The sequence below is a fragment of the Perca fluviatilis genome, chromosome 2, assembly GCF_010015445.1.
Source record: "Perca fluviatilis chromosome 2, GENO_Pfluv_1.0, whole genome shotgun sequence".
NCBI lineage: Eukaryota > Metazoa > Chordata > Actinopteri > Perciformes > Percidae > Perca > Perca fluviatilis.
The window spans coordinates 16312428-16338149 of NC_053113.1; the positions used below are offsets into that span (position 1 = coordinate 16312428).

Consider the following 25722-nt stretch of genomic DNA (forward strand, 5'->3'; position numbering starts at 1 on the left):
TTTAGTTATGTCTTATATAACTAAAAGGACAAGTTGAATCAGGTTATGAAAACTGAAACGCAATTGGTTTCTCAACTATTTGAAGTGCTAAGTGTACTTGACCCTGGTGCCAGATAGGTTCATCTGTGCCAAAAATCTTCAGTATTTAATCCAGGATACAGCATAGTCTGTCAAGTCTGAACTAAACAAACAAACAGAATATCAGAAATCTAAAGAGGGTTTATGTTTTCCTTCTATGGTGCAATTTGCACCTAGCAAATATTCCTGAAACTAGATGTAGTGTGCAACTGTAAAGTTAAATACTGAGGGATTGGTGTGCATATTTGTGTGTACAGTGTGTATTCCACATATTCTGTTGGCAAGCCCCCCCTAATGATCCTGCTGAACCAGCACTTGTGGAAATCCCCCTGCAGAGGCTTGGCAACACCTGAATAGTGCGAAGAAACACCCACACTTAGGCTTTAACAGAGCTCCTCGATCAGCTTTACTTTACTTGGTATTTATGTTTCAGCATGCAGACAAAGACAACTAATGTTTTTTCTTAACGCTTTTAGATAAACATCTGTAGGAGCTGTGTGTGTGTGTGTGTGTGTGTGTGTGTGTGTGTGTGTGTGTGTGTGTGTGTGTGTGTGTGTGTGTGTGTGTGTGTGTGAGCTGCTTTCCGACCGGAGGGATTTTTGCAGTTCCGAGAACATAACGTTCCTAGAACCCTTTTTTTCTCCTGTTCCGACTGGACCAATTTGGGGATTATTAAGTTCCTCTGGCCACAGTTAGTAACTCTTTCAACTCCTATAACTACGTTCCTGTAACTACTTGGTTGGAAAGAGGCTTTAGTAATGTAAAGCAGCGAGTGAGGGCCAACCCAGACAACTTGTTGCTAAAATGTAGAAAGCTTCGTAAAGCAGAACATTTTTAGAAAAGGTTAAGTTTGATGCCTAACTTTTTCACCAACACGGACAAAAACACCTAAAAGTGCTATGGAGAAAATCATTAGCAGCTACAGAGCTTGAATCCATCTCCATATGACAACTGAGCAAATTCCACCTGGTGACAAAGACTATGTGACTATGTGTTGAAAGCTCTAAAAAATCTAGTAAGTAGTCTTTGAGTTTGGATTGTTTTGTCAAACTGTTAAAAATGTAGTAGCTCATGTAGGCTTAAGTGTTAGGCATGTCGGTGAAGCACTCTCTTGACTCCCTACTGTTACACTCACAACAGTCCCCTGTGAAACACAAGCAAATGGGAACTGAAATTAAAAATGGTGTCATGTGTGTGTGAATGGGTGAGTGAGAGGCAAATTGTAAAGCACTTTGTCCAGTGAGGTAAAAAAGCGCTATATAAATGCAGTCCATAGACCATTTACAATAACTAAGGTGACACTATCATAACACTTTTCAAACAAAGTTCGTGTTAAAAATTGACCATTGAAAAATGTGACATTACAAAGGTCAAAATTTGTAGCAGTCCCACTAAAAGTTGCTTTCATTGCACATTTCGTACAGTTGAGAGGACGGTGGCTCATGACAAAGTTCGCTATGAGGCTCCAGCTGTATCACTGTACTCACAGAGCACAATACATGTACTATACACGTAAGTTACGCTAATGCTCCTAATCAAACTGGATGTTGTACATAGTACTTTATGAGACTCCTTTGAAGTTTTATGATCTTGATTGAATCAAATCCTTTGTGCCTAGTCAAAGTGCTGCCTTTGTCCTCGTTAATATCTAAGCAACAGAATGCTTGACTATCCAACCGCTAACTTGGGTGCCAGGTGAGAACAATCCTCCAATTGATCGGATAGATGTGAACCATTAAACTTTGGCATATTAAATAAAATGTTATCAGTCGTGAAGAAAAGGTGAATGGTGCAAATAACATCACTATGAATTTCACAACAACTGATAAGTGAGTCCGTCACCTGTGTGTATTCCTATCAGAGGGTGTTTCTGTATTTAGTAAATCAAGGGCTGTTTACATTCACTTGTGTTTCCTGTACAAAACCCAAACACACACCCATGTATGATAACAGAGGCTCACTGTGCAGCCGCACTGCGAAAGTGACAGGAAAGCCCTATTTACACATCAAACACAAGGTAAATGGAGGGTGAACAAACCCGATAGTACTGTACTGAGATAGGACTGTTTCTATTTGTGAAGTAGGTTAGTCAACACTATTAAAGTCATAGTATTCATATAAATAAATTGCTGCAAATAGAACCGTGATTTAAACTGATTTCAGTTCATCAAAGCTCTTTTGTTTTTTTCTGTTCGGTGTCTGGTAGCTCTTTGCAATTAACAACGCTCTGCAAAGGAAGTGATGCGTTTTATGTGAATGGTTCATTTACTTACTAGTTAGAAAGCTCCACTTATTGACATTTCTATGGAAAGTTTACCTGACATGTATTTCACAATATACATTAATCTAAATAACGCCAGTGGGAAATAATCATTAAACCCTTCTTTATCACAACATTCCTGGCATTAACACTCTACCTGCATTGCCCCCTTATTAGATAACTGTATAGATATCTTCTAGGGTGACATGTGAGAACAGTTGAAAAAAATGACAAAATGTGAGAAAGCAATAACATGCAGGCTCCTTTAGACCTCCTCCCGTTTTTATTTGTGGCCTGCTATCTTGATGTGTGGCGTCGTGGACGGTTTAAGGGATAACCTTCACATTTGTCATTTTTTCTGAGAGCGGAAGAACAGGCTTCAACATGACTGCACCGGGTCCAGCACCACTTCTGATGTTGATATTGGGCAAAAGGCAGATGAAGACCAAGATAAATCAAATGTGCAAGTAGCAAATACAATAATGATAGCTGATGATTTGCACTGTTTCTGTATAAGATGAGCACAACTTTGACGCCCTGTGGGCTTTTAGGAAACCTTTTGGAACACTGTTAAATGTTTTCAAAATTGCTTACCAAACAACACCAGCCTTCGGGCACCTCTCAAGGTCACATGTTAATCATTTGTTTAATCGGGGGATTATGTGTATGTCCCGGACAAGAAATAGTCCAGCACATAGCACCCTGTAAAACAGTGACTTGCATTTTTTACGGTTGAGTTTTTATACGTATTGAACAAATGAATAGTAAGTGTCTTTCCCCTCCCCTCATCCCCTACAACCAGTTAGACAATTTAACATCATCAATAAATTTAAACGAAGCACCACTGCTGCTGGTGCCACACAACTCGTAAAAGGTACAACATAATATAAGGCTGACATCATAAAATGACATCCTGTAAAGATGAGTGTACTGTATGATGCTGTTAAAGTGCAAACAAGTGTTTGACATGATTTGATGGCACAGGAGTTAAAATATTAAAAGACCACTTCAGCAACTTAAGAAGGCAAATAGACTCATTTTAGCAGGGTAGTGTTGACGAGGTGAGTCACAGTGTTTTTCTCCTGAGTCACTGCTAAAAATTTGATTTCTATGGCAACCTGACACTTTTCCCAGGTTTCAGACTTTAATTAACTAAAATGCACAGCAGAATAATGGCTGGATTACCATTAATGGGTAAAGCAGACAAAAGCCCCCAACCCCCAAAAGCCCCCAGGTTCTCTGCATGGCAATTGGTCATACTTTTGATAAGTTGTTTGGGATGGGAATATGTACTTAAACAAAACCAATTTCTTTCCTAGGACGGCAAAGTCATAATCCGCCCTAATCTGCCTCTGATTGGCAAGTACTCATTGCCTTCGGTGGTTGGGTTGATTAGGTTTAGTCATGAAGAGTTAGACTGGTTAGGGCTAGGGTAAGAATATCATGGTAGGACAATCAAAGGCAGATTAGGGCAGGGCATACCTACGCCATCCTAGGGAAAGAAATATCCCCTAAAACAAAACACCGATGATGGTCCTCACATGTTTAGACCCTTTTTTGAAAAGTGGCCCTTTAGCTTTGAGACTAAATTCATTATTTCAAGTGATATTATACTTACTCTATATATGGCACATATTTCTAGCTTGTAGTTAAACAATTATCACACAGCAAACCTAATAACTATGATATGACATTCCAGCAGAGAGAGAGCGAGAGAGAGAGAGAGAGAGAGAGAGAGAGAGAGAGAGAGAGAGACAGACAGACAGACAGACAGACAGACAGACAGACAGACAGACTGACTGGCAGACAGAGACAGAGAGGAAGTAATGGGGGGTTGATTTTTAAATGTTATTTATAATTGTTACTTATTGACTGGTGCTGAGAGAGTGCCAAGGCACATTGCATTTCATTGCTATGGTACTCTGTACTAATATGCATATGACAATAAACTTGAACTGAACTGAACTCATATGGACCCAACAGCTCCTTTTTGCCCCAGGACCCCCCAAATCTGAGGTTGAAAATTAGTTATTGACCTTGTGAACTGTTGTCAAACTATACAATCCCACCACAAGATCCATTTAGTAGCTGTTTCAGAGCTTTCGATCAAATCTTCCTCAGCAAATGGAGTTTGCGATGGAATTGTACATCAGATTATCCATAGTGAACATTCAAAAATCTATTTTCCCATTGGCACTTATACAGTTATATACAATATAAGCTTCAACATAAATAGCCCTTCATTCAAAAGATTGGATCAAAAAGGATTGCAGTACAATTTTCACACAACCTTTATACGGGGTTGGTTTGTAACTATAAATGGTCAAGCCCTTTTGTAAGTGACATATTAACATGCAGTCGTTATAAACCCTGTATAAGGGGTGAATTTACTGCAAAGACTAAGATGTAAGCTTGTAATAGCAGCAATGAATATGAAAGGACTCTAAATTGGGGCATATTGTGAAATGTGTATTCTCAGCCTCAATGGGCTGCCAGTTTTCTGAGAACCTGGGGCACAACCTTTCCATGAGAAGCCCTGGTGAGGGCTCCATGTGTCCCACCCCTGCATGCTTTCAAAGGTGCTGTACAGACATGTTTCTGCAATGCCTCTTGGCCCAAAGTTGAAGTGCTTTAAAGGGACTCTCTGTCAGACACTGGAGCTCTGACTCTGCATTTGAAATGAAATACATGTAAACTATTAGTCTGATGCGCTAAAAGACTGGACTGAGAAGTGTCACACATGACATTTCCTTTCCACACCTTTTATCTTCCATGTAGCTGCTGAAACCAGTGGTGGAATGTAACTAAGTGCATTTACTCAATTACTGTACTTAAGTACAAATTTGAGGTACTTGAGTCTTTTCTTTTCATGCCACTTTCTACTTCTACTCCACTACATTTCAGAGGGAAATATTCTACTTTTTACTCCACTACATTAATCTGACAGCTTTAGTTGTTACTTTACAAATTAATATTTTTTTGCACACAAAACACATGTAGTCTATAAATATACGTTTTATTATAAATTAAACAACCTAACAACAAACAGGCCGACAGTTTGCTACAGCTGATTAAAGACTTGATTAAACAGTTGATTATCAGAACAGTTTTGATCGTTTCCAGTTTCTAAAATGAAAGAATTTTTCTGCATTGAGTACTTTTACTTTTAATACTTTAAGTACATTTCCCTGATGATACTTAGATACTTTTACTTGTTTAACTTTTTTTTAATGCAGGACTTTTACTAGTATTTTCAAAGTGTGGTATTAGAACTTTTACTTAAGTAAATATTCTGTATACCTCTCCCACCACTGGCTGAAACACCCTAGGACATGTGAACATGAGCCCTGTCAGCGAAGCAGCAGAGGACCAACTGCCCCTTCTTTGATCCACTTTAAAAACAACACATGCTGACTTCATGAGTCATCAGATAAATAATTTCCCAAGAATCAAAGGGAGTGGATAAATGATAAAGGTTGCATTTGAAAAAGTGTACATGAGCAACAGTGAGGATTGATTTAAAGACACATACTGCCATTAAACTTGTCACATTCATACAAACATACAGTGTTCAAAACAAACATGATCTTGTCAGCCGAAACCTCTGAAAGCCTTCATGTTTAGTTTATTTAGGATCTTGAGTTACAGTTATTCATGCTAATATAAAAAAAAGAAAATAACAAGAAATAATAATGAGAAACCTTAACTGTTGGAATTATGCAACCCTCTTACACATGAAAATGATATACTGTCATTTTGGTTCATTATCTCTTTTGTTTATTTTTCATTTGTTTTACCTGTTGGTGCCCATTTGGAGTGTCAACTACACTCTTAGCATTCATTTTGTTTTCACATTCATGAATTCTGCATGAAAAAAACCAAAGCTAAATTCTCTTAATATGTTCCCAGCATGTTTAATCCCCTGTGATACGATCTCTGGTGTTTTTTAGGAATAATATTCAACAAAAGAGTTGCAGCCCCTTTCACAATGACAGTTTCCCCTCGGGAAAACCCCTGAGACTGAGAGGCCTTCCCTGCCAAGTGCAAGCACAAGTATTGGGGCAAAATCTGCATCCTACAGTACAGTGTAAGATGGTACAATGCACTCTAAATATATTTAAAATCTAAACATTTGAAACCATCTGGCATAATTCAGTTTCAACAACAATCTGAAAAAAGGTTAATTTGGCCAGAAACAGTTCCTGAAGTTTAAAGTTGCATCAGGCAGGTTAGCGTATTGGCGTTGTTAGCTTTGTTTTATCATTATTTATTTGTCTTAAAGGTCCCATGACATGGTGCTCTTTGCATGCTTTTATATAGACCTTAGTGGTCCGGTAATACTGTGTCTGAAATCTCTTTCCCGAAATTCAGCCTTGGTGCAGAATTACAGCCACTAGAGCCAGTCCCACAATGAGCTTTCCTTAGGATGGGCCATTTCTGTGTCTGTAGCTATTGAGGAGGAGAGAGGGGGGGCAAGGTGGAGGGTGGGGGTGTGGCCTTGACCAACTGCCACTTTTCTCGTTTGAAAGCCATGATGTCTCACTCCCATGGGTTGGCCAAATTTTCTGGGCGGGCAAAGCAGAAAGGAGAGGTAACCTTGCTTGTTATGACCTCATAACAAGCAAGATTCCAGAACGGCTCATCTGAGCTTTCATTTTCTCAAAGGCAGAGCAGGATACCCAGGGCTCGGTTTACACCTATCACCATTTCAAGCCAATTGGGAACCATAGGCAGGCTGGGGGAAAGCATATTAATGTTAAAAAACCTCATAAAGTGAAATTTTCATGCCATGGGACCTTTAAGTAACTTTTCTTTCTTGTATCCGCAGTAGCATGAATCTACAGTCTTATTTATCATTTGACATAAAGATCTTGCCTGATGCAGTTTGAGTTTCAATGAAGTTAGTTTAAAGTGGCTACAGACTCTTGTTAACTGACAGCATTAATTGCAGATTGTATCACTTTTACAGACACCTCAGGAGATGGACAGCACTGAAGGCTAACTGTTTCTCAGAAGACTGTGACTGTCTCGGACATAATTTCTATTGACAGAGATAGCAGTGTCTTTTTTATCCAGTTTTTCCATGCCAGACTTTGCTGCAAAAAGGAAACAGCTGTATGAACAAAAGTCAATTACAGCTCAAGAAAAGCATTACACAGAACATAGAAAATCTTGGTGCAAGTGGCTGGGATTTGGGGGGAGTAGCCCACTTTCCCATGGTTATTCATTCAGCGTCGAGCTCAGCAATTACTTTAGTGAATACAGCTATCATAATCAATACAAATTATAGCCACAGTAACAAAATTAAGTTGTAATTTGGCCAAATTATCCTTTAATGGTGCCCCTGAGAAACAAACAGAAGAAATGCTACTCTCTATGAACAGAAGAAAACTCATATTTTCAGACATTTGGAATGAAGAGCTGGCTACTGTACGAGTCTTTGTCCTCATCTTCGCTATCACCCTTTTGCTCCTCCAGAAGTTTATCCAGGAGGTTCGGTGACTCTGCCTCTAGACTCGAGCTTCGAGACTGGTCTTGTGGCTCAGGGTCCAGTTGATGTTCTGAATGTTGCGGGAGGTCCAGTATCTGCGGATGAGAATGACCTCCACCCTGAGCCTCCAACTGAGGAATCATGGTGGTCAAAGACATGGACAAGGGCATGTGGACCACAGGTGACCCGGGCAGGGCTGCAGAGCCGGGAGAAAACTGGACTCCCGGGTTCGGCATGGTAGATATGGTGGTGATGGGCTGGGCCCAAGGGAGGTAGGTCAACCCTGAGTCTGGGAGCTCCATCTGAGGGAGGGAGCCTGGTGCTGGAGCCACAGGTATGTTCTGAAACAACAACACATGACTAAAATGTTAAAGGGGTGATAGAATGCAAAACCGATTTTACCCTGTCATAGTTGAATAACGACAGTTCGATGGGTAAATAGGACATACATATAAGCTCAAAATCCCATTGACACCCCTTTACTATGAAAATCTCATATTTTGAAACTGCCGCTGAAAACGGGCGAATCTCAACAAAGCTAGTTGCTTGCGTAAGCATCTCAAAATCCGGAACCTTTGTCACAGCCGTGGGTGTATTAAGAGAACGGTCACGCCCCAACATTTACATAGGCTACACAACTGACCTGAGATCAGTTAGTCTTCTGAATCTAGGTCACGCAGATCTCTGAAAATGTATACATTGCTCATATGCTATTTTACCATTAAATTCACTTCTGAGACTTTTTTATGCGAGAAATCAACTATGTAGAGTCAAATATGGGCCGTTTTACGAAAATTGATGTCTAATTGCAAATTTTGTCCGACTGTGTGTCGCACTTCAGAGGCTGGTGCTGCCTGTGTTGCTGCCTCGCCACCCAGCCTGCCTTCCTTCACAGACCCCAGCCTGCTGTGAGCTTGATTGAGCTCCGTCACGACTGGCAGCCCACGGCACTCCATACCGCAAAGTCACCGTTTTGGGCTAATGAACTACGAAACGCCGCTGCTCTGACAGAGCTCCAGGGCCTGCAACTCCTCTCTTCCTGCTAGCTAAATGCCCGGTGTATGTGAGTGAAAGCGCGGTCAGCGAGCTTGTTACGCCAGCATTCTCTTACCACAGGTTCCAGTTACTCTTTTAATGTTTGTAATTATAATGTGTTGAGTTATTTAAACAAACGATTGGGGAAATAAACGCCGCTTGTCCGTGAGTCTTATTGATAGAGCCTGTGGCTGGATGGAGCTCTATCAATGAGAGCTAGCTAGCCTTCTCTTAGAATTCCTCTGGAATTCACAAATATTAATTAACTTGAAATCGGACACCGTTGTTAGCTTAATAAAACATTTAGTTAGATGTTGTATAAGTGGCGTGACAAAATTCAACCTGTAAATATACTCGAATTACGACCAAAAATGAAGCTAACTAGCCGCAATCTGTACACATAGGATTGAAGGGACAGTCGCAGCTAACGAAACCCTTACAGTTCACAAATATTCATGAACTTGAAATCGGACACCGTTGTTAGCTTTATAAGACATTTAGGTATATGTTGTATAGCTAAGTGGCGTGACATGTGTGTGACATGTGGTAAGAGATTGCTGGTGTAACAAGCTCGCTGACCGCGCTCTCACTCTCACACACGGGCAATTTAGCTAGCAGGAAGAGAGGAGATGCAGGCCCTGGAGCTCTGTCAGGGCAGCGGCGTTTGGTAGTAGTCCATTTGCCCAAACGGTGACTTTGCGCGGGTATAAGGTGCTGTGGGCTGCCGGAGCTCAATCGAGCTCACAGCAGGCCGGGGTCTGTGGAGGAAGGCAGGCCGGGCGGCGAGGCAGCAACACAGGCAGCTGAACTCCGACACACAGTTTTACCAAATTTGCAATTAGCCATCCATTTTCGTAAAACGGCCCATATTTCAGCTTTATATAGTTGATTTCTCGCATAAAAAAAGTCTCAGAAGTGAATTTGGTAAGGAAACCTTGCAGTGTCTGGAATATGAGATTCTGTCGCGTTTCTAATGTGTGTGTATTGGGGATTCGCTCAACCAATCAGCACGCCGACCTCTAATGTCGTATGGCGATTCGCTCAACCAATCAGCGCGCCTCTACGTGTGTGTACGGGGCTAAGGCTCAACCAAGCAGCGCGCAGCTCATCTAAATATTCATGACCATACCATATTTGGAAGAAAAGCTCTTGTTACAAATAAGGCCAAAACACAGGGATGCATAAGGGCCAATAAAATATCAACCAGGCCATTTTCAGCCCAACTAATGTTACATACCCCATTAGGAGACCATAAGGTACAGTGTGAAATACCCTATATAATCATTCTATCACCCCTTTAATGTTGATTCCAAAGGAACTTAAACTAGCAAAGACACAAACATTTGCTCAAAACTGTAATTGCCTGTCTTGTTTAGATTGACACTGTTTTAGAGACTGAGGTTTTTGAATTGAAATATGCTCTCAACAGGCTCTGCCAATCAGATCCTTTAGGTCAGTGACCCGGAACCGGTCCATGCAATGTTAATTACCGGGGCACAAAGATGTGATCTGACAGGTACCGACTGATCATCCTGGTCTAAACCCACACCCATACTACTGGTCTGTGTGACCCCTGCAATAGATAGTCAGTAGGTTTGGAGAAGTGAAACTCAAACAACACCCCATATTTATCTTGTTATATATTAAGAAGAAAAAAGAAGAAGAAGAAGAAGAAGAAGAAGAAGAAGAAGAAGAAGAAGAAGAAGAAGACATACTTTAATCCTGCAAGGGGAAATTAAATTTACCCACTTAGTGTAGGTTTGAAAGGTGGGTGTTTAAAGCTGAGAACAGCACCTGTTGTATTCATGTCAGTATCCAATAAACTGCAATGACGACAATGACCGGTCAATATTTCATCACTTCCTGTGGATTAAGAAATGATGATGCTGGACCCCAGGTTTCTTTCTCTTTCGTATCCCTCTAGAGATGAAGTCAGTGCATTTTTACAAAGTCTCACCAGGTAAAACTTTAAGCAAACTTTTGTTCACAAGCAGAGGTTTATCCTACTCACCCCAAAGTTAGTGAGCAATGGTGTGTGTGTGTAGGTCAGCATGGTGTAGCTGGGACAAAGTGTCTGCATGAATACATCAGCAGTGAGGGTAGGGGTGGCTGGGTAAGCCAGAGTCTGAGCTGAAAGGTCCTGCTGGTAGTCAGATGAGGACCAGGGTGTTACAGCAGGCTGCTGTCCAGCGCTCGTGGCAGCTGGAACAGATCTCCATCCTGCACACTGCAGCCCTCCATCACTGACTTCAGTCAACGGCTCGGCTGGGGAGCCGCCGGCAACATCAGAGCCAAACATGCCTGATTTTGGACGAGAAGTTTGAGTGTGAGTCTTCAAAGACTGGCAGAGACACATGCTTTACTTACAGGAATCAATTTGTGTCAGGTAACTCTCAGATCAAGCTGAACGTGTACCTTGTGTGTATAATGACTGGTTGTTATGCGTGACCACATCCTAAAAACAAACAGATAAAAAAAAGGGAGTTCAGCATGTCATTAATTTGCAGTAGAACCATAACCATATGTTGCTGCTCTAGAACTAGTCTACACTCTAATGTTGACATATAAATATACAGTATTTACACTTGTACCGATCAAGTCCAGGTGTGAGCAGCAGCTGAATTGAGATTATACTTAAAGTGTGTTTGTGTGTGTTAGAGAATTTGTTAGTGTATTCACATACAGGTAATGTCTTGAAGGGTTTGTTTTGATCAAAATCATATGTAACTGTCCAACCTATTTAGCACTACTGCATCAACATTCATTTTTCCCATTGAAAATTTATATTTTTGATTACATATCTGTGGTCCACAAGATTATACATATGGACTTTTACAGGCAGAAAACAATTGATAAATGTCCTCCACAAGCCATCATTTACTGGAAACCTCCAAACTGCAATTTAATAATTGATCCAGATTGCGTAAGTGGATATGAAATTCCCTGAAGGGACAACGGAAACCATTGTCTTATATTAGAAGAGCTTGTTCAAAGAGAGAGGGTGGAGTCCGGCTGCACCCACAGGTGGAGGTAGATTAGGAAGGCTATCAACAATTCTCAGAATGTACAAAGATCTTACAAGTAGTTTTTATTTCAAAAAAATAAAACTGTCAAAACCTCTTGAAGAATAAGTTTACATTTGTTTTAAGTCTTAAAGGAGCAGTGTGTAGGATCTAGGAGGATGTATTGTCAAAAATGGAATATAGTTTCCATCATTATGTTTTCATTAGTGTATAATCACCTGAAACTAAGAATCATGTTTTTGTTAGCTTAGAATGAGCCCTTGATATCAAAATAGGGAGCAGGTCCTTGTCCAAGGAAACATGTTGCACCACCATGTTTCTACAGTAGCCCAGAACGGACAAACCACTGACTTCAGAGAGGGCTATTTTTTATGATACCTGAAGGCACTGTAAACCCAGATTTAGTTGTAATTAAACTTTTAAGTAGTCACTACTTTCTTTCATGTTTTGTTAAAAGCCATATTGATTACTAAATCACATTAGTTGTTTGTAATAATCATCTTAAGTATGCTGTGCACAGATCATATTAAGCAGAGATAACTAAGGATGATAAGTTTCTGTATGGGAGGGTGGGGTCATTTGAACTGTACTGCGCTGAAGCGATGCGAAGGCTCCTGAAAAAAAAGTAAATGTTCTGAACGGTTTCTGTCCTAGTTAAAGTGTGTTTTAATAATGTTCTGTTAATGTTTTGGTTGTGCATTTATGTTATCTGGGTTTTAGTTTTGTATGGTTGATTAAGTGTTTATCTACATTTATTGTTGCACCATGACTGAGACCAGGGTGGGGACTGATGGCGTCTGGGCAGTGAGATAATGTTCAGTATAGAGTTCACAGACTGGAAACCATTAACTTTGTTTCCTGAGAGAAACTCTCCATGCAGCACAATACATTGTACATTTACAATGTTTTGTGTATGATGTCTTCGTTTTGGTATACACTTTTAGTGAGTGTATTGAATGCATTGTTCTTAAAGTCATCCTATCATAAAGTAAATAAAATAATCTTAATATAAAAGAAATAATTTTTGTTAGTAGTGAGAAGAAGCCTGAAGTTTCATATTTGTTATGTTTCTTTGCATGTTTGAAGCTATAGTGCGTAGTTTCTGTCTTCCACATGATACAAGCCTTCCGTGATTGTGCACTACCCCCACCCCTCCCCCAGGCAGTTGCTAGTAGCCAAGGAGGACAGGAGGATTAAAAGAAATGATGGACTCTTCAGAAAAGGTCATTACCGTGAATCGATTTTCTGCGCGCAAAAGTCGGCGGATGACACCAGTTTCTGAACATAACCGTACTGAGAAATACGGAGAGAGTTGTGTGGAGCTGATAGTCTTAATTAGCTTTGTATCAACCCATTTGGCAATGCTTTGAATGTAACAGATGTTCATTAATATAAATAAGTTACGCACTAAAGCTTTATCTTAACATGCTTATTTTAGACAACATGACTCCAGAAATACATCATTTATGTTAATTTAAGCTATTACAACTTGACCTGTTAAGTTTTATCTTGTGTAAAAACAGTTTAAGGCAACGGGTTTCCACGCAAATTTCTGGTAAAGTCAACTAATTAGAGATAACAGTGTAGGTTCTCCTACAAGCTTGGAAAGAGAGGGGTGAGCATAGGGGTATTCAGTTGGTTGCAATCTGCAACCTCACTGCTAGATGCCACTAAATCCTACACACTGCTCCTTTAACACAATGCTGGCATGCCCATATAAACATTGAATGTGTTATTGGTCGTTATTGGTTATGAGGTCTCAGAGTTCTTTAATTCTATTCATCCTAGTATTTGTGTGGGTCCTTCTCAAATGAGGAACCTGTACATTCAGTCCCCCATATAAATGCCTTAATAACTCTAGGTTAACCTTATATTTATACATTTTACAGAATGAATGTCCAGCTGTAAACAGAGGACTCTAATGAGCCAAGCAACTGCAAGATGTTTTGTGTTTTTTCTGACATGACTGTGTCTTTACAGCCTGGTGCTGAAGAAGAAAATCAACTGAAGGTTCAATGATTCTACCCAATCATCTCCTTTCTGCTTCCAATGCTACCTCTCTATGTGTTGAATCATGTGCACACCCAGTGTGTGCAGAACCATGTGTGTTTAATCTTGAAAGACGTGTATGGATTTATTTTCTCTGTATGGTCTCTATAAGGGTGAGTGGGTAATAAGCACCGGTGCAGTACAGAATCTGCAGTGAGAAAACAGTAAGAAGGAATGAGAGAGGCAGCAGCAGCGGCAGCAGTGACAGTCCTGACAGCTCGTGTCCATTTTTGGGTGCTGCTTGAGGCGAGCAACAGTGAAATAGTGCATCCACCTGCAAGCAGCCAGCCGGCAGGGCATGCTCACAGGCAGCAGGGTATGTGCCGTCACATGCCTGAAAGACTGTAGAGGTGCTGAGGTTAGTTACAGCTTTGACAGCAGGTGCAGAGTTACAATGTCATTACACCAAACTCCTCTAATGACACATTTTACTTTAGTGCTGAGGGTTTATAGGACTCAAGAAACATTAACAAGCAGAAAATAAACAACCTATTTGGTCCTTGAAAAAGGACTATGAGTTACTTAGGGTAGGATCAGTTTTGACATCAATAAATCTAATTCCATTTTTGGTAAGGTATTTGCTGACTGGGTGTGTTCGACTGTAAACTGAATGAGGCACTATGACAAATACAAGGATCTCAACCAGGGATCTTCAACAGGGGGTCCAGGACCCTTAGGGGATCCTCACAGTCAATGCAGGGGGACCTCCAAATTATTGTTAATTCTTTAACATTTTTTCAGAAATTAAAAAGTCTTAAAATGAATCCAACGTATTATTAACAAATATAAATCCCCACTGCTTACTGGCCTATAGGTAAGGTGGTCACTAAGGCAATCCACAGATGCATTAATCCTAAGGATTCACTGTGCCACATGTGTGTTTAACATTAAAACATGATTTATGAAACCATGCCAACAATTATTAGGCCATCTCTCTTTCAGTTAAGGGGTCCTTTGCTTAAAAAACGTTGAAGGGCCTAATTTAAATGTGCCTGGTGTTTGTGATTACTGGTGGGAAATCTCTTCCAATAGAAACTGACATAAACTAAATATTGACGTCAAAAAGATTTCTCTTTTGTTGGATTTGGCAACATCCAGTGGCCATTACGTGATTTAATACTTATCACAAGAGCTGGTTTTGACGCAAAGTGTGCATTGCTGAATGTTAGGGAGGGATGGCCAGGGTACAGTTAAGCCAGTGGTTAACCAGTACTGGTGTACAGTTAAGATGGTACTTGAAATGGTGTGTTCACACAGGCAATATGGTGGTTTTACGACTAGTTCAGCACCCCCAATTTTTAGTTGTGAGTTTTAATGTGTTGACTGCCCTCACAGTGAATCAGCACAGTCAGTTTACTGCTACTGGCAAGAGCTTACTTACCTGGGCTTGATTTGGTAACTGACAAGTAGAGCTACAGCTTCACTGCTTTAAAAAGTCAAAATTAAACACTCAATGCACAGTTGGCCATCAATCATTTTGTTGGATTTGGCAACATCCAGTGGTGATTAGTGTGATTTAATAATTATCACAATAACTTCTTTTGACGCAAAGTGTGCATGCTGAATGTTAGGGAGGCATGGCTGGGGTACAGTTAAGCCAGTTGTAAACCTGTACTGAGGCCTGTACTACGAAGCAAGATCAACTTGTCCTGGATTTCTTTCAGTAATCCGGCTTCACCTAACCTAACAACCGCGGTCCCGCATAACCTGTACTACGACGCTGGTTATCAACTAGTTCAGTCAACTCAGGGTTTCCCAATCCAGCGGCGCGCGCGTTCACATAAAAGAGGCAAGGTTTGCGCACCACGACCAATCGCAAACATTTACCAGAGCCGCATATTTTAAACAAGAAGAGCAAACTATAATTCTACATAAATATGAAGAACACAGACACGGTTTTACAGGCATAACGCAATACAGTCGCTGCTTCCTAAAACAGGAAGGAAAGCTGGCAAAAAAAAAAAAAAAAAAATAGCCGACGCTGTAGATGTTTAAATCACAACGCTTATTAATATCACTTCCTCATCAGTCAGGACCAAGATCTGACCATAATTACACTTGTGCTTTCCATAAAGTGTCGTTGCTTTAGCCTATAATTTCAGTTGCAACCCTGGCAGGGAAAAAAAAAAAAAAAAAAAAAAAAAAAAAAAAAACATAATTCAAACCGATGTGCGCATTGACGACACATGGCTCAAGAAGCCGATATTTAATTCCCTCCCATTAAAATATATATATTTCATACAAATACCAATCAGGGAATGTTAACGGGGTTGTCGATCTCTAAATGTTTTAACTTTTATGAGCGCGCATCTCTCTCTCTCTCTCTCTCTCTCTCTCTCTCTCTCTCTCTCTCTCTCTGCACCGAGCTCCGCCTGGTCTTCTAAGAACGGTGAAGCCGTTATCAATCGACCTATTGATTGGTCAGTAGGCGGTGCTTTAACACCGGTTGATCTCTGATCTCCAACTTAACCTGCTCCCGACCAGGTTAGGTGTTCAGCATGAGTTACCACGGCGATTGAACCCGATAACAACTAATCCACCTTCGTAGTACAGACAATCCTGGGTTGAACCTGAAGTTAGCTCGTTAACGCCAAATCCTGCTTCGTAGTACAGGCCTCTGGTGTACAGGTAAGCTGGTACTTGAAATGGTGCTTACTTAGCTTGGTTGATTTAGTAAGTGACAAGTAGAGCAACAGCCTCACTGCTTAAGAAAGCTCAAATTGAAAATTCAATGCACAGTTGTTTTAAACCTCAACATATTTGCGTAAAATGGTGCTTGACTGATGAGCATACCTGTCAAGTATCCCGTTTTGGCCGGGAAAGTCCCGTATTTTACCCTTCTTTCCCGCCGTCCTCCCGTATTAGTATTTTCCCGTAAATCTCCCGTCTTTTAACCTGCGTTATTAAAAAATAATACCCCGGGTCCGAGCGGAGTAAAAAAAAAAAACATTCCCGATCTGAGCTCTGTCACTAGCCTCGCGATAACTGCCACCTGCAGTAGCCTACTACAGGTACTGTAGGTGGCAGTTGTCGCAAGGTTAGTGTGTGAGGTCAGATGATGAGTGACGGATGATGGACGCTTCGACAGAGACGGTGCGCTGCCAAAACTTCTGAAGGCTTTACTATGCATTCCCCATAGCAATGCAAGTTGAGAAAGGGTGTTTAGCATGGTACGAAAGATTGTTACAGAGAATAGGATGACGTTAGACAACAGAACTGTCTGCGCTCTACTCTCATGTAAACCACTCTGTAAACCACTCTGGCCCAGCCCACAAATACACTCCTTCCAAAACAATCTTAAAGAATGCAAAGTCTGCAACAAATTTATACAATAACTCACTAAAAGAGTAAAGAAAATTTATGTGAAATGAAAAGAAAAACTGTAAAAGAAAAGCAATATGAAATGAAAAGAATGTGTGGAATGAAAATAAAATGTAAAGACAAGCAATGTTATAAATTGTAAATGTTTTCAGCATTCTGCATCAAGTGGTGATTTTAGCTTTCTTGTACACCTGTCTTAAAATGTAAGGGATACTGGAGCTTGGTTGGGGTGGTGGGACTGCTTGCGGTGGGCGCCGGAAAAATTTCCCTTATTTTCAAATCCAAAACTTGACAGGTATGCTGATGAGTTGAATTTACTACCCAACAGTTTCTGTTCAAAGTTCTCTAGACAAACAGAACGGACAGACAAGTCGCTAAGACCCCCCCCCCCACCCCCCCACCCCGTTGCTGTGCCTGTAAAGCCTTCTCGTCTCGCACAGAACATGTGCGTTTTACAATAACGGTGGCAGATGTTTTGCTCAAAATTATTTGCTTTCTTCCCGAGAGTTAGAAGAGAACAGTGACAGAATGTTAGCTAAATATGAAGCTGCTGGTTAGCTTAGCATAGCATATAGACAAAAAACAGATGGAAATAGGTTGGCTCTGTCCAAAGATAGAAAAAAATGTGCCTGCCAGCACTTTTAAGGATCAATTAACTAGTTACATCCCGTTTTTTATCTGTACAAAACTTGAAGTGATAAATCAACAAGCTGTGTTGTTATGTTTTTTTCTTCACTGTGAGGTTGCAAGGCCATGCCTTCTCCCTCTCTGGTAGGTGTAATAAATAGCAAGTGGGAGGGCTTTTGGCAAGGCTGCAAGTAATTTTGCATAGGGCTGTGTGCCCAGCCCTCTAGCCATGCAGGCAATGGCTGTAACTGTCATGGAAAAACACTTTCCAGTTGGAAAAATTACCCCCCACAGAACAAACTAGATCTGTTGTGTTGCATCTTCTTTCTCCAGAAGCTCCCATTATTACAACCAGCATTATGCATCTGGATATTCAGCCCATGTGCATTTCATTTGATCTCTGCAGCAGCCTCCCTGCTGCAGATACGTAAAGATCCATTCATCAACATGACAGTTTTGCTGAGTGAAGAATGTCAGCCTGGAGACTAATGGTGACAAATCATCACAATGCAATAAAGCAAGCGTTATTAGAAATGCAACATGGTATTTAGACATGATTCAGTACATCAAAAAGTAGCATAAATGCTCATGAGTTTGTCATGGAACCTATTCTAAGAAGAGTTCACAAACTTGAGTTCAGTTAAAAACCTAGGTGTCACTGTCAGAGCTGACAATAAATGTTTGTGTTGTTTTTTTAAGACATCTATCTAAAAGTAATTCTGCTCTTTTTTGATTTCATAGACTGTAAATTTGTCTATTTTCAGTATTTGAAAATCTCACAAAGCACGTTTGAAACGTTTGATTAGTCATAATCCTAATCCTGAGCAATCATTGCTCCATACTGTAACTGCTGCCACAGCAAATCCTGTTCTTATTTGTTTAATGACTAATGGTGCTGTGATAAAGGTACAGTAAAGGGAGGATGTGGTTTCAGTAGGCTATTTGCAAAGGATTTTTGAGAAGGATTTTTCCCTGGAAAGGCTGGAGGGCTCATCATATGTTCCCAAAACGTTCAAATTGTATCAGTATGTAAAAGTATTCTGAAGAATTCAGAATATTGATAATTTCTTACCTTAATTTACATCTCATTTTAAACGTCACAAAACTGAGTAAAATAAATTTAAAATGTACAACTGATCACAAAATGTGTTGTTCAGCCAAACTGCATGATAAAATGCATCATGTAGAGTAAATGCATGTTATTGTCATGTGTCATGGTGTCCTCACTGCAGAAGGGGGCGCTGTCTTGATGCTGTGCGGCTCCAGACTTCTCTTCCTCCTCAGCAGCTCCTTGACCGGGTCTCTGACTCGAACACCTTGGTACGGTCTGGACCTGGCCAGTGCTGATGGTGACGCTAGAGACATTAAAGAGACATTTACTGCTAATTATCTGCTCTATATTGGCCTGCACATTAAAACAGACACTGACAACATGTGAAATAACACGGGCCTCTCATTTTAAGTTAGGTCATTAACTGATTAAGGTATACAATTGCTAGGTCTATATGAGCTGCTATCATTTTTAAGATCTGTCATTACAATAAGAAGAAAAACACCCTATCATCTGTTGTTCATCATCAGACTGTGAGAAATGATATTCTGATGATACTTTTGTGTTATGTTGTGCTGTCATGATGCCATTTAAAATGTTTCAAATGCATCACAAAAGTCTAAGTGTAGTAAATTGCAAATGCATTGCATGCATAAATTAAGAAAGTCACACTGCATCCAAAAAAATATTGATCATCTTGCATAATGAACAAACAAATGAATAAACAGCCACCCATAATAGTTATTGAAAGCATGGGTAAAATGATTAGGGGCAATTGTGATACTTCTAAATGATGTTTTTGCAAAGTATCATAATATATTATGAGAGCTTACAGCAACTCTGCATGTGTTATAATGTTTTATGTAAATCATCTTTTCTAGGTAACAACACAATCAAAGATTTTCTCTACATACCAGAGAAGGTTTAGCAACTCAGAGTAATTTCCTGTGTCACGAATATCATCTGAACATTCAGGCACTAAAATAAATAAACCTTACAAAGAGGCTGCACCCACTTAGGAGACAGGGAGTGTGTGCCGTTTCATATAATTGGTGCAGCGTGTAATGCGCTATCTTTAGTAATGGAGAATCTTTGCTTATACACTTGAATTCATTTGAATATTCATATAATATATAAACATCCGATTTCAGCTGCCAGTAGGTCCAAATGTTTACACCATTGATTCCCTGCAAGTATAACCATGAGAAGAAATGTGATCTGACAGAGAGAGCCTCTTTAAAATGTATTTAAAAGCAACAGTACTGAGAAACGTCAGACAATGCCATCAGTCAGTACGGCCTGAGGTTACAAAGTCACTGAGAGTAATGGCATTTTTGTGCCGCTGCGCTGCAACAGTGTGAGCTCTCCTGCAATGGAGGCTGATCTTCGTACATGCACCATAACATGTCTCTTGAATTCCGAATAGACAAAAAGGCTACAGGTCCCTATTTGAGTGGGGACGGGAAGAATTTGTGGTACAGTTTCTTACTTTAGTCACCATGCTTTATATTTGAATATGGACTGTATAGCTTCAAATTGGTTCAAAATCCCATCAATTATATTCATCTGACACCAGAATGCAGTGGTCTGGACAGATTTTGACCTAAGCATCCATCTGCCCAGGCTGCCTGTCCCTGCCTCAGATACTCAGTCATAAATAAAACCATGCAGTCATCTGAGAAAGGCTGAAAGGTATGTGAAATTACGCCCTGTGATCTGCACCATTGTTCTCCATCACTCTGACTGTCACCCTTGCCCTTCCATCTTCCTCCAGCCCCACAAATTATGTTCAATAGACTTATCTTGTCGGTCGTACATACATCATGTTTGTTTACAGCAGTGTTCCCAGATTTACGACACACTGAATTTGTGCTATAGTTTAGCCCATGGTATGCTGTATTGAACTAGAAAGGTTAAGTCCTAACAACACCTTAACACCCGTGCTTATGTGGCATTAAGAAATGAATTACATGTACTATTATGTCCTCACACTTACCAAGTCTCATGTCATGGTATGCCACTAAAAAACAAAAATGTCAACCTGCTGGTGGCGCTAGAGGAAAAGTTGCTGGACATTGCTATTTATATAGCCAGGCCGCTAGAATGGCTTAAAATGCATAGTGTAATAGGATGCATAATGTATGTGTTAATGTATTATGAACTGTGATACAGTCTTTGGCACATATTAGTATAAATTGCAAACTTTTTTTTGTACATTATTTGGTACCTGCTAATACTAATTCACAATTTTGTACACATTTTAGGCCTATGGTATTGTTAAAAGTATCTTGGTTTCAACATGAACATCTTATTTAAGTTAATTAAAGGAAGGATAAACAGTCTGTGCGTGTGTTGCCAAAGGACTATTACTGTATATGGGTACTGTTTTGGGCTCTGAGAATAATTGCAGAGACACTAAGCAGCTCCTCCAATGTTGAAATGAAAATGACACACATCACTTGAAGTGACAGATTAATAAAGGGTCAAAAAGTCAGTAGTTTGACAGTTCTGTGCTAACAAGCCATCTGCAGGCCCTCTGGCACTTTAGTTTTTGAAAAATGAACTCTTGTCCTGTTAGGTCAAATGATTACAGGGAAATCTCTGCCAATAGAAACTGACAGAAACAAAATATAGACGTCAAAAGATTTCTCTTTTGTTGGATTTGGCAACATCCAGTGGCGATTACGTGATTTAATATTTATCACAAGAGCTGGTTTTGACGCAAAGTGTGCATTGCTGAATGTTAGGGAGGGATGGCCAGGGTACAGTTAAGCCAGTGGTTAACCAGTACTGGTGTACAGTTAAGATGGTACTTGAAATGGTGTGTTCACACAGGCAATATGGTGGTTTTATGACTAGTTCAGCACCCCCAATTTTTAGTTGTGAGTTTTATGTTGAATGTGTGAATCAGCACAGTCAGTTTACTGCTACTGGCAAGAACTTACTTACCTGGGGTTGTTTTGGTAACTGACAAGTAGAGCTACAGCTTCACTGCTTAAGAAAGCCCAAATTAAACACTCAATTTGAGTGTTTAATTTGGGCTTTCTTCTTTCTCGTCTCGCACAGCGCATATGCATTTTACAATAATGGTGGCAGATTTTTTGTTCAAAATTTTCAGCAGTTTACAGAACAATGGCTTCTTGATTTTAGACTGAGGTTGACATAAGCAGTTTCTCGCCAGCTGAAAATGACAACTGTGGCTAGCAGATTTAATAAAATGTAGCTAGATAGCTAATTGAGCTGCATTAGCTCCATGACATGGAATGTAAAAATTATCCTAAATATACTCTTTATGGCAACATACATGATATTGTGCTAAAAGACTAAAGAAAAGCTAATAAAGATACATTGAAGCATTGATCTTGTATTGCTGTATAGAGCTAGTTAGTCCTCTAGTAATGTAAGTACGATAAGAAAAAAACATCAAAAATAAGATTCTGATATCAGAATCTTACATATGTTCTTGGCGAAAATATGTAAGAATTTTGGCTTAATTTGCTAAAGTGTAAACTTCCCAAATTCAATTAAGGGCTGACAGGGCCACAAACGTTAGTAAAGTTACAGTTGCTAAGCCATGATTGCACATCGCTGTTTGGGGAAGAGGTCATCTTTAAAATCAACCCTGTCTGGTTAATAACTGTAAGTCTACAACTTGGAATTTTTTTTTTTTCTTTACTTGGAATTGGAAAGTGTGTAGCAAGGTTTTTACATCATGGTTCAAATAAAATACTGACTAATTGCATAGCAGCCATACAGAAGGGCTGGTGTGCCATCTTGGACATGGCCATTGTTGAAATTGAAAACCAGCCTTAGTGATGCTGGTGAGGTCAAGATGTAAGGTTGTCACAGTAACAAAAGATTTGTAAAGATTACTGTCAAGGGACTGAAAGAGTGTGACGAGTGTGGAGCTTATAACAATACGTTACTTGGTTCAGTTACATACGTTATAAATCATCATTTAAACTGATGATCTCAGTGAAGAGCTCAGTGGAAATGTTATCAAGCAACTCTATATTTTGTTCATCCTGGTTATCCATTTGGATAAAGCCTGGGGTTGAGAAGAGGATTTTTCTGTAACTGTAGGATAGCTCTAGATATTTGGATAGAAAAAATATCATAATCTAGCACCTTCTATTTGTCTATATCTATTTTTAAAGAACTTTTATTCTGAAAAAGGTGTTTCCGTTACACAGGAAGCTCCATTTCAAAAAGCACAAGGAAATGGATGCTACAATATAAATCTTGAACTGAAACTTAAATGAACAGAGGATGTTGTTGTCTTTCATCTCTCTCTGTTTTTAACAATTACACATGAACACACACAGACAGACAAACAATCACCATGGCACATACTGTACATGGGGACTCAACCAACAAAAAAGAGGAAGCTCCGCAGCTGCGTGTGGAAGCCTGCTGCCATTTTGCATTTTATCAAGATTACAGCCCAATAGCGACACACAGCCAACATCCAAATGACCACCTTCCTCTTTCCAAAAGAGTCCAACACAACAGCTTCAATATTGATCCTGACACAGTTTACAACAGGAAAAGTTGGCAAATAGCCACACAAAAAGAAACTTCCAGACTTGAACTTCTAAGTCAATGTTCTAAATTAGGGGTGGGGGGGAGCAACTGAGCACTGGGCACATCAATCTGTAACTTTACGTTTTACATTTCTGATCAGCGGTCAACAGTCAAATTAATTATTACAATTGGCCCAAAATACAACAGCGGAATAGTTGACCTTAATAAAATTTTATCTCCTAACAACAACCTCAGATTTTTAATATTCAACCACATTATTATTCTTAATGGACATGGATGAAAAGAAAGAACAATTGCGCTAGACAAAGGTTGCATGCATTGCAAGGCTATCGTACAGACATCGTACAGCATATTATTATACATAATATAATGTTCATAGTATTGTGTTTACCTCATCTAAGTGACAAGAAATGTAATGTACACACAGGTGAAACCCCTATTTGAACAATTCAATATTTGTTTTAAATTTTAGAAAATGTTCTGATGTTCTGTTCTTTTACCATCTTCAATGAAATCGAAGCAGATTTAAAATAATTGTTCAAATCAATAGATTAGTTTTATATAAGATCATGGCACTCTGCATCAAGGAGCAAGTATTCGCAATATTTTACAGTTACTGTGTATCATATAGAGAAAACAGCAATGATGTGTTGTACTTACATTTCTCCCAGTGCATACTGCTTATCTGGATTATGTCATATAGTTAAACTGAAGAAAATCAAAGTGGCGGGTGACTGACGTGTTTTATAGCAGCCTGAAGCTGGCTAACTATCCCCCTGGGATGTCAGCTCTCACCACAAATCTCCCTCATGCGTATAGTTTCAGTGTTGATGCTATTTAAATTGAATCATAACTACAAGAGATAAAACATTTTAAAAAGAGAAACAAAAAGGCCACAGCATGCCAAGATGAAACAGAAGAAGGAGGATAGCATTTTAATGCATCAGAGACAAATAAAGGACAATCCACTTAAAAAATTGCTAATGCAAATAATGTTTTTGTATGTGTATGACCGACTTCCTTTCCAGCCTTCGTTATCAAACTAAGTTACAAAGAACTGTAGTTTGACATTTGACATTAGAAAAAGCTTTTGATTTCATTCATAAACAACAGAGTGAAAGTTGATACATATAGATGTACTTTAATCAAATGATTTGTTATGTTGTGTTATGATCTTGCCATGTGCACTTTGTGTGCAACCAGATTCGGATCATTGTGCTAACATAAACCAATCCCTGTGCGCACTTAACTAGCAACCTGTTCTTCAAAGTCGGACATGCTGCACCGAACTGCTGTGTGGATGGATAAACTGTTGTTACTCAAGAAATAGCTCTCCCTCAAAACATTTCCTTTTGAGTGCAGGTTAAAAAGTTGGTCTAACTACAATATGTCCTGGACCTACCTCTGCCATTAATACTGAAATGAGAACCATATGAAATAGTTCAATGCCGTTGCTAATGTGTTGTAACACGAAGATGACCTGATACTGCTGCTGGATATGAGAAGAAGTGATTGGGGAGTGTTATGAGCCCTACAGCCGGATCTTACTGGCTGCCATATCTGGCTGTGGTATTTTGAACACAAGAGTTTTGCAGATGCTGGCCTGTTTAGGCATGTGAGTAGGGAATTAGTCTAGCTTGCAGTGTATGTACTGCATCATCAGAAGAGAATAAGGTTTGGTTTCAGTCAAATGTCCCAGCTGAAAAAAATAAGGTGAGTCAACATCTTGTTCAAGTTAATATGCTGGTCAATCACACCAAAGTGTCTACAGCATAATCCAACATGTCAAAACATAGGCTATTCTTTCCACAGTCCTGTGATTGGCTGTGTGTGTTTTCTGGCTGGCTGGGGTTAGGGATCAGGTTCAGGTTCAGGTTAGGGGGAAGGCGTATCAAAAATGACACAACACCTGCTCCCGCTTCATTGGCTCTTAAGCCGGGGAATCGACAGGAGTTCTAGTGCACTTGCCCTAGTACAGTACTACAAGCTCCCAACAACTGCAAAGCTAAGAGCAGGGAGACCCTGCTGTGGTTGATGGTAATTTTACCATGGTTTGAACACAAACACAGCGTTATAGCCTGTCCTGAAATCATATGTAATGCAAGTATTTAGCCAGCTTGCATTTAACCACAGCTGGTTTTGCGCTCAGCCATGGCTAAAATACACTGTAAAACAAGATGCATGCAAGTTATATAAGTTGTGGTAAGATTTTAAAGTACCATGTGTTGTAAAAACCCCTATT

General features: G+C 39.8%; 1 protein-coding gene across 1 annotated transcript; it reads right to left on the reverse strand.

The window, feature by feature from the left end:
• Positions 1 to 7069: 7069 nt before the first annotated feature.
• On the reverse strand, positions 7070 to 24198 carry LOC120553834 (POU domain class 2-associating factor 1). The gene is made up of 5 exons (XM_039792526.1): positions 24141 to 24198; positions 19112 to 19239; positions 11280 to 11319; positions 10876 to 11165; positions 7070 to 8170 (listed from the first exon to the last, which is right to left on the reverse strand). Exons 1-5 carry the CDS (start codon positions 24154 to 24156, stop codon positions 7739 to 7741), a joined length of 906 nt encoding a protein of 301 aa, XP_039648460.1. The 5' UTR covers positions 24157 to 24198; the 3' UTR covers positions 7070 to 7738.
• Between the last annotated feature and the right edge of the window lie 1524 nt (positions 24199 to 25722).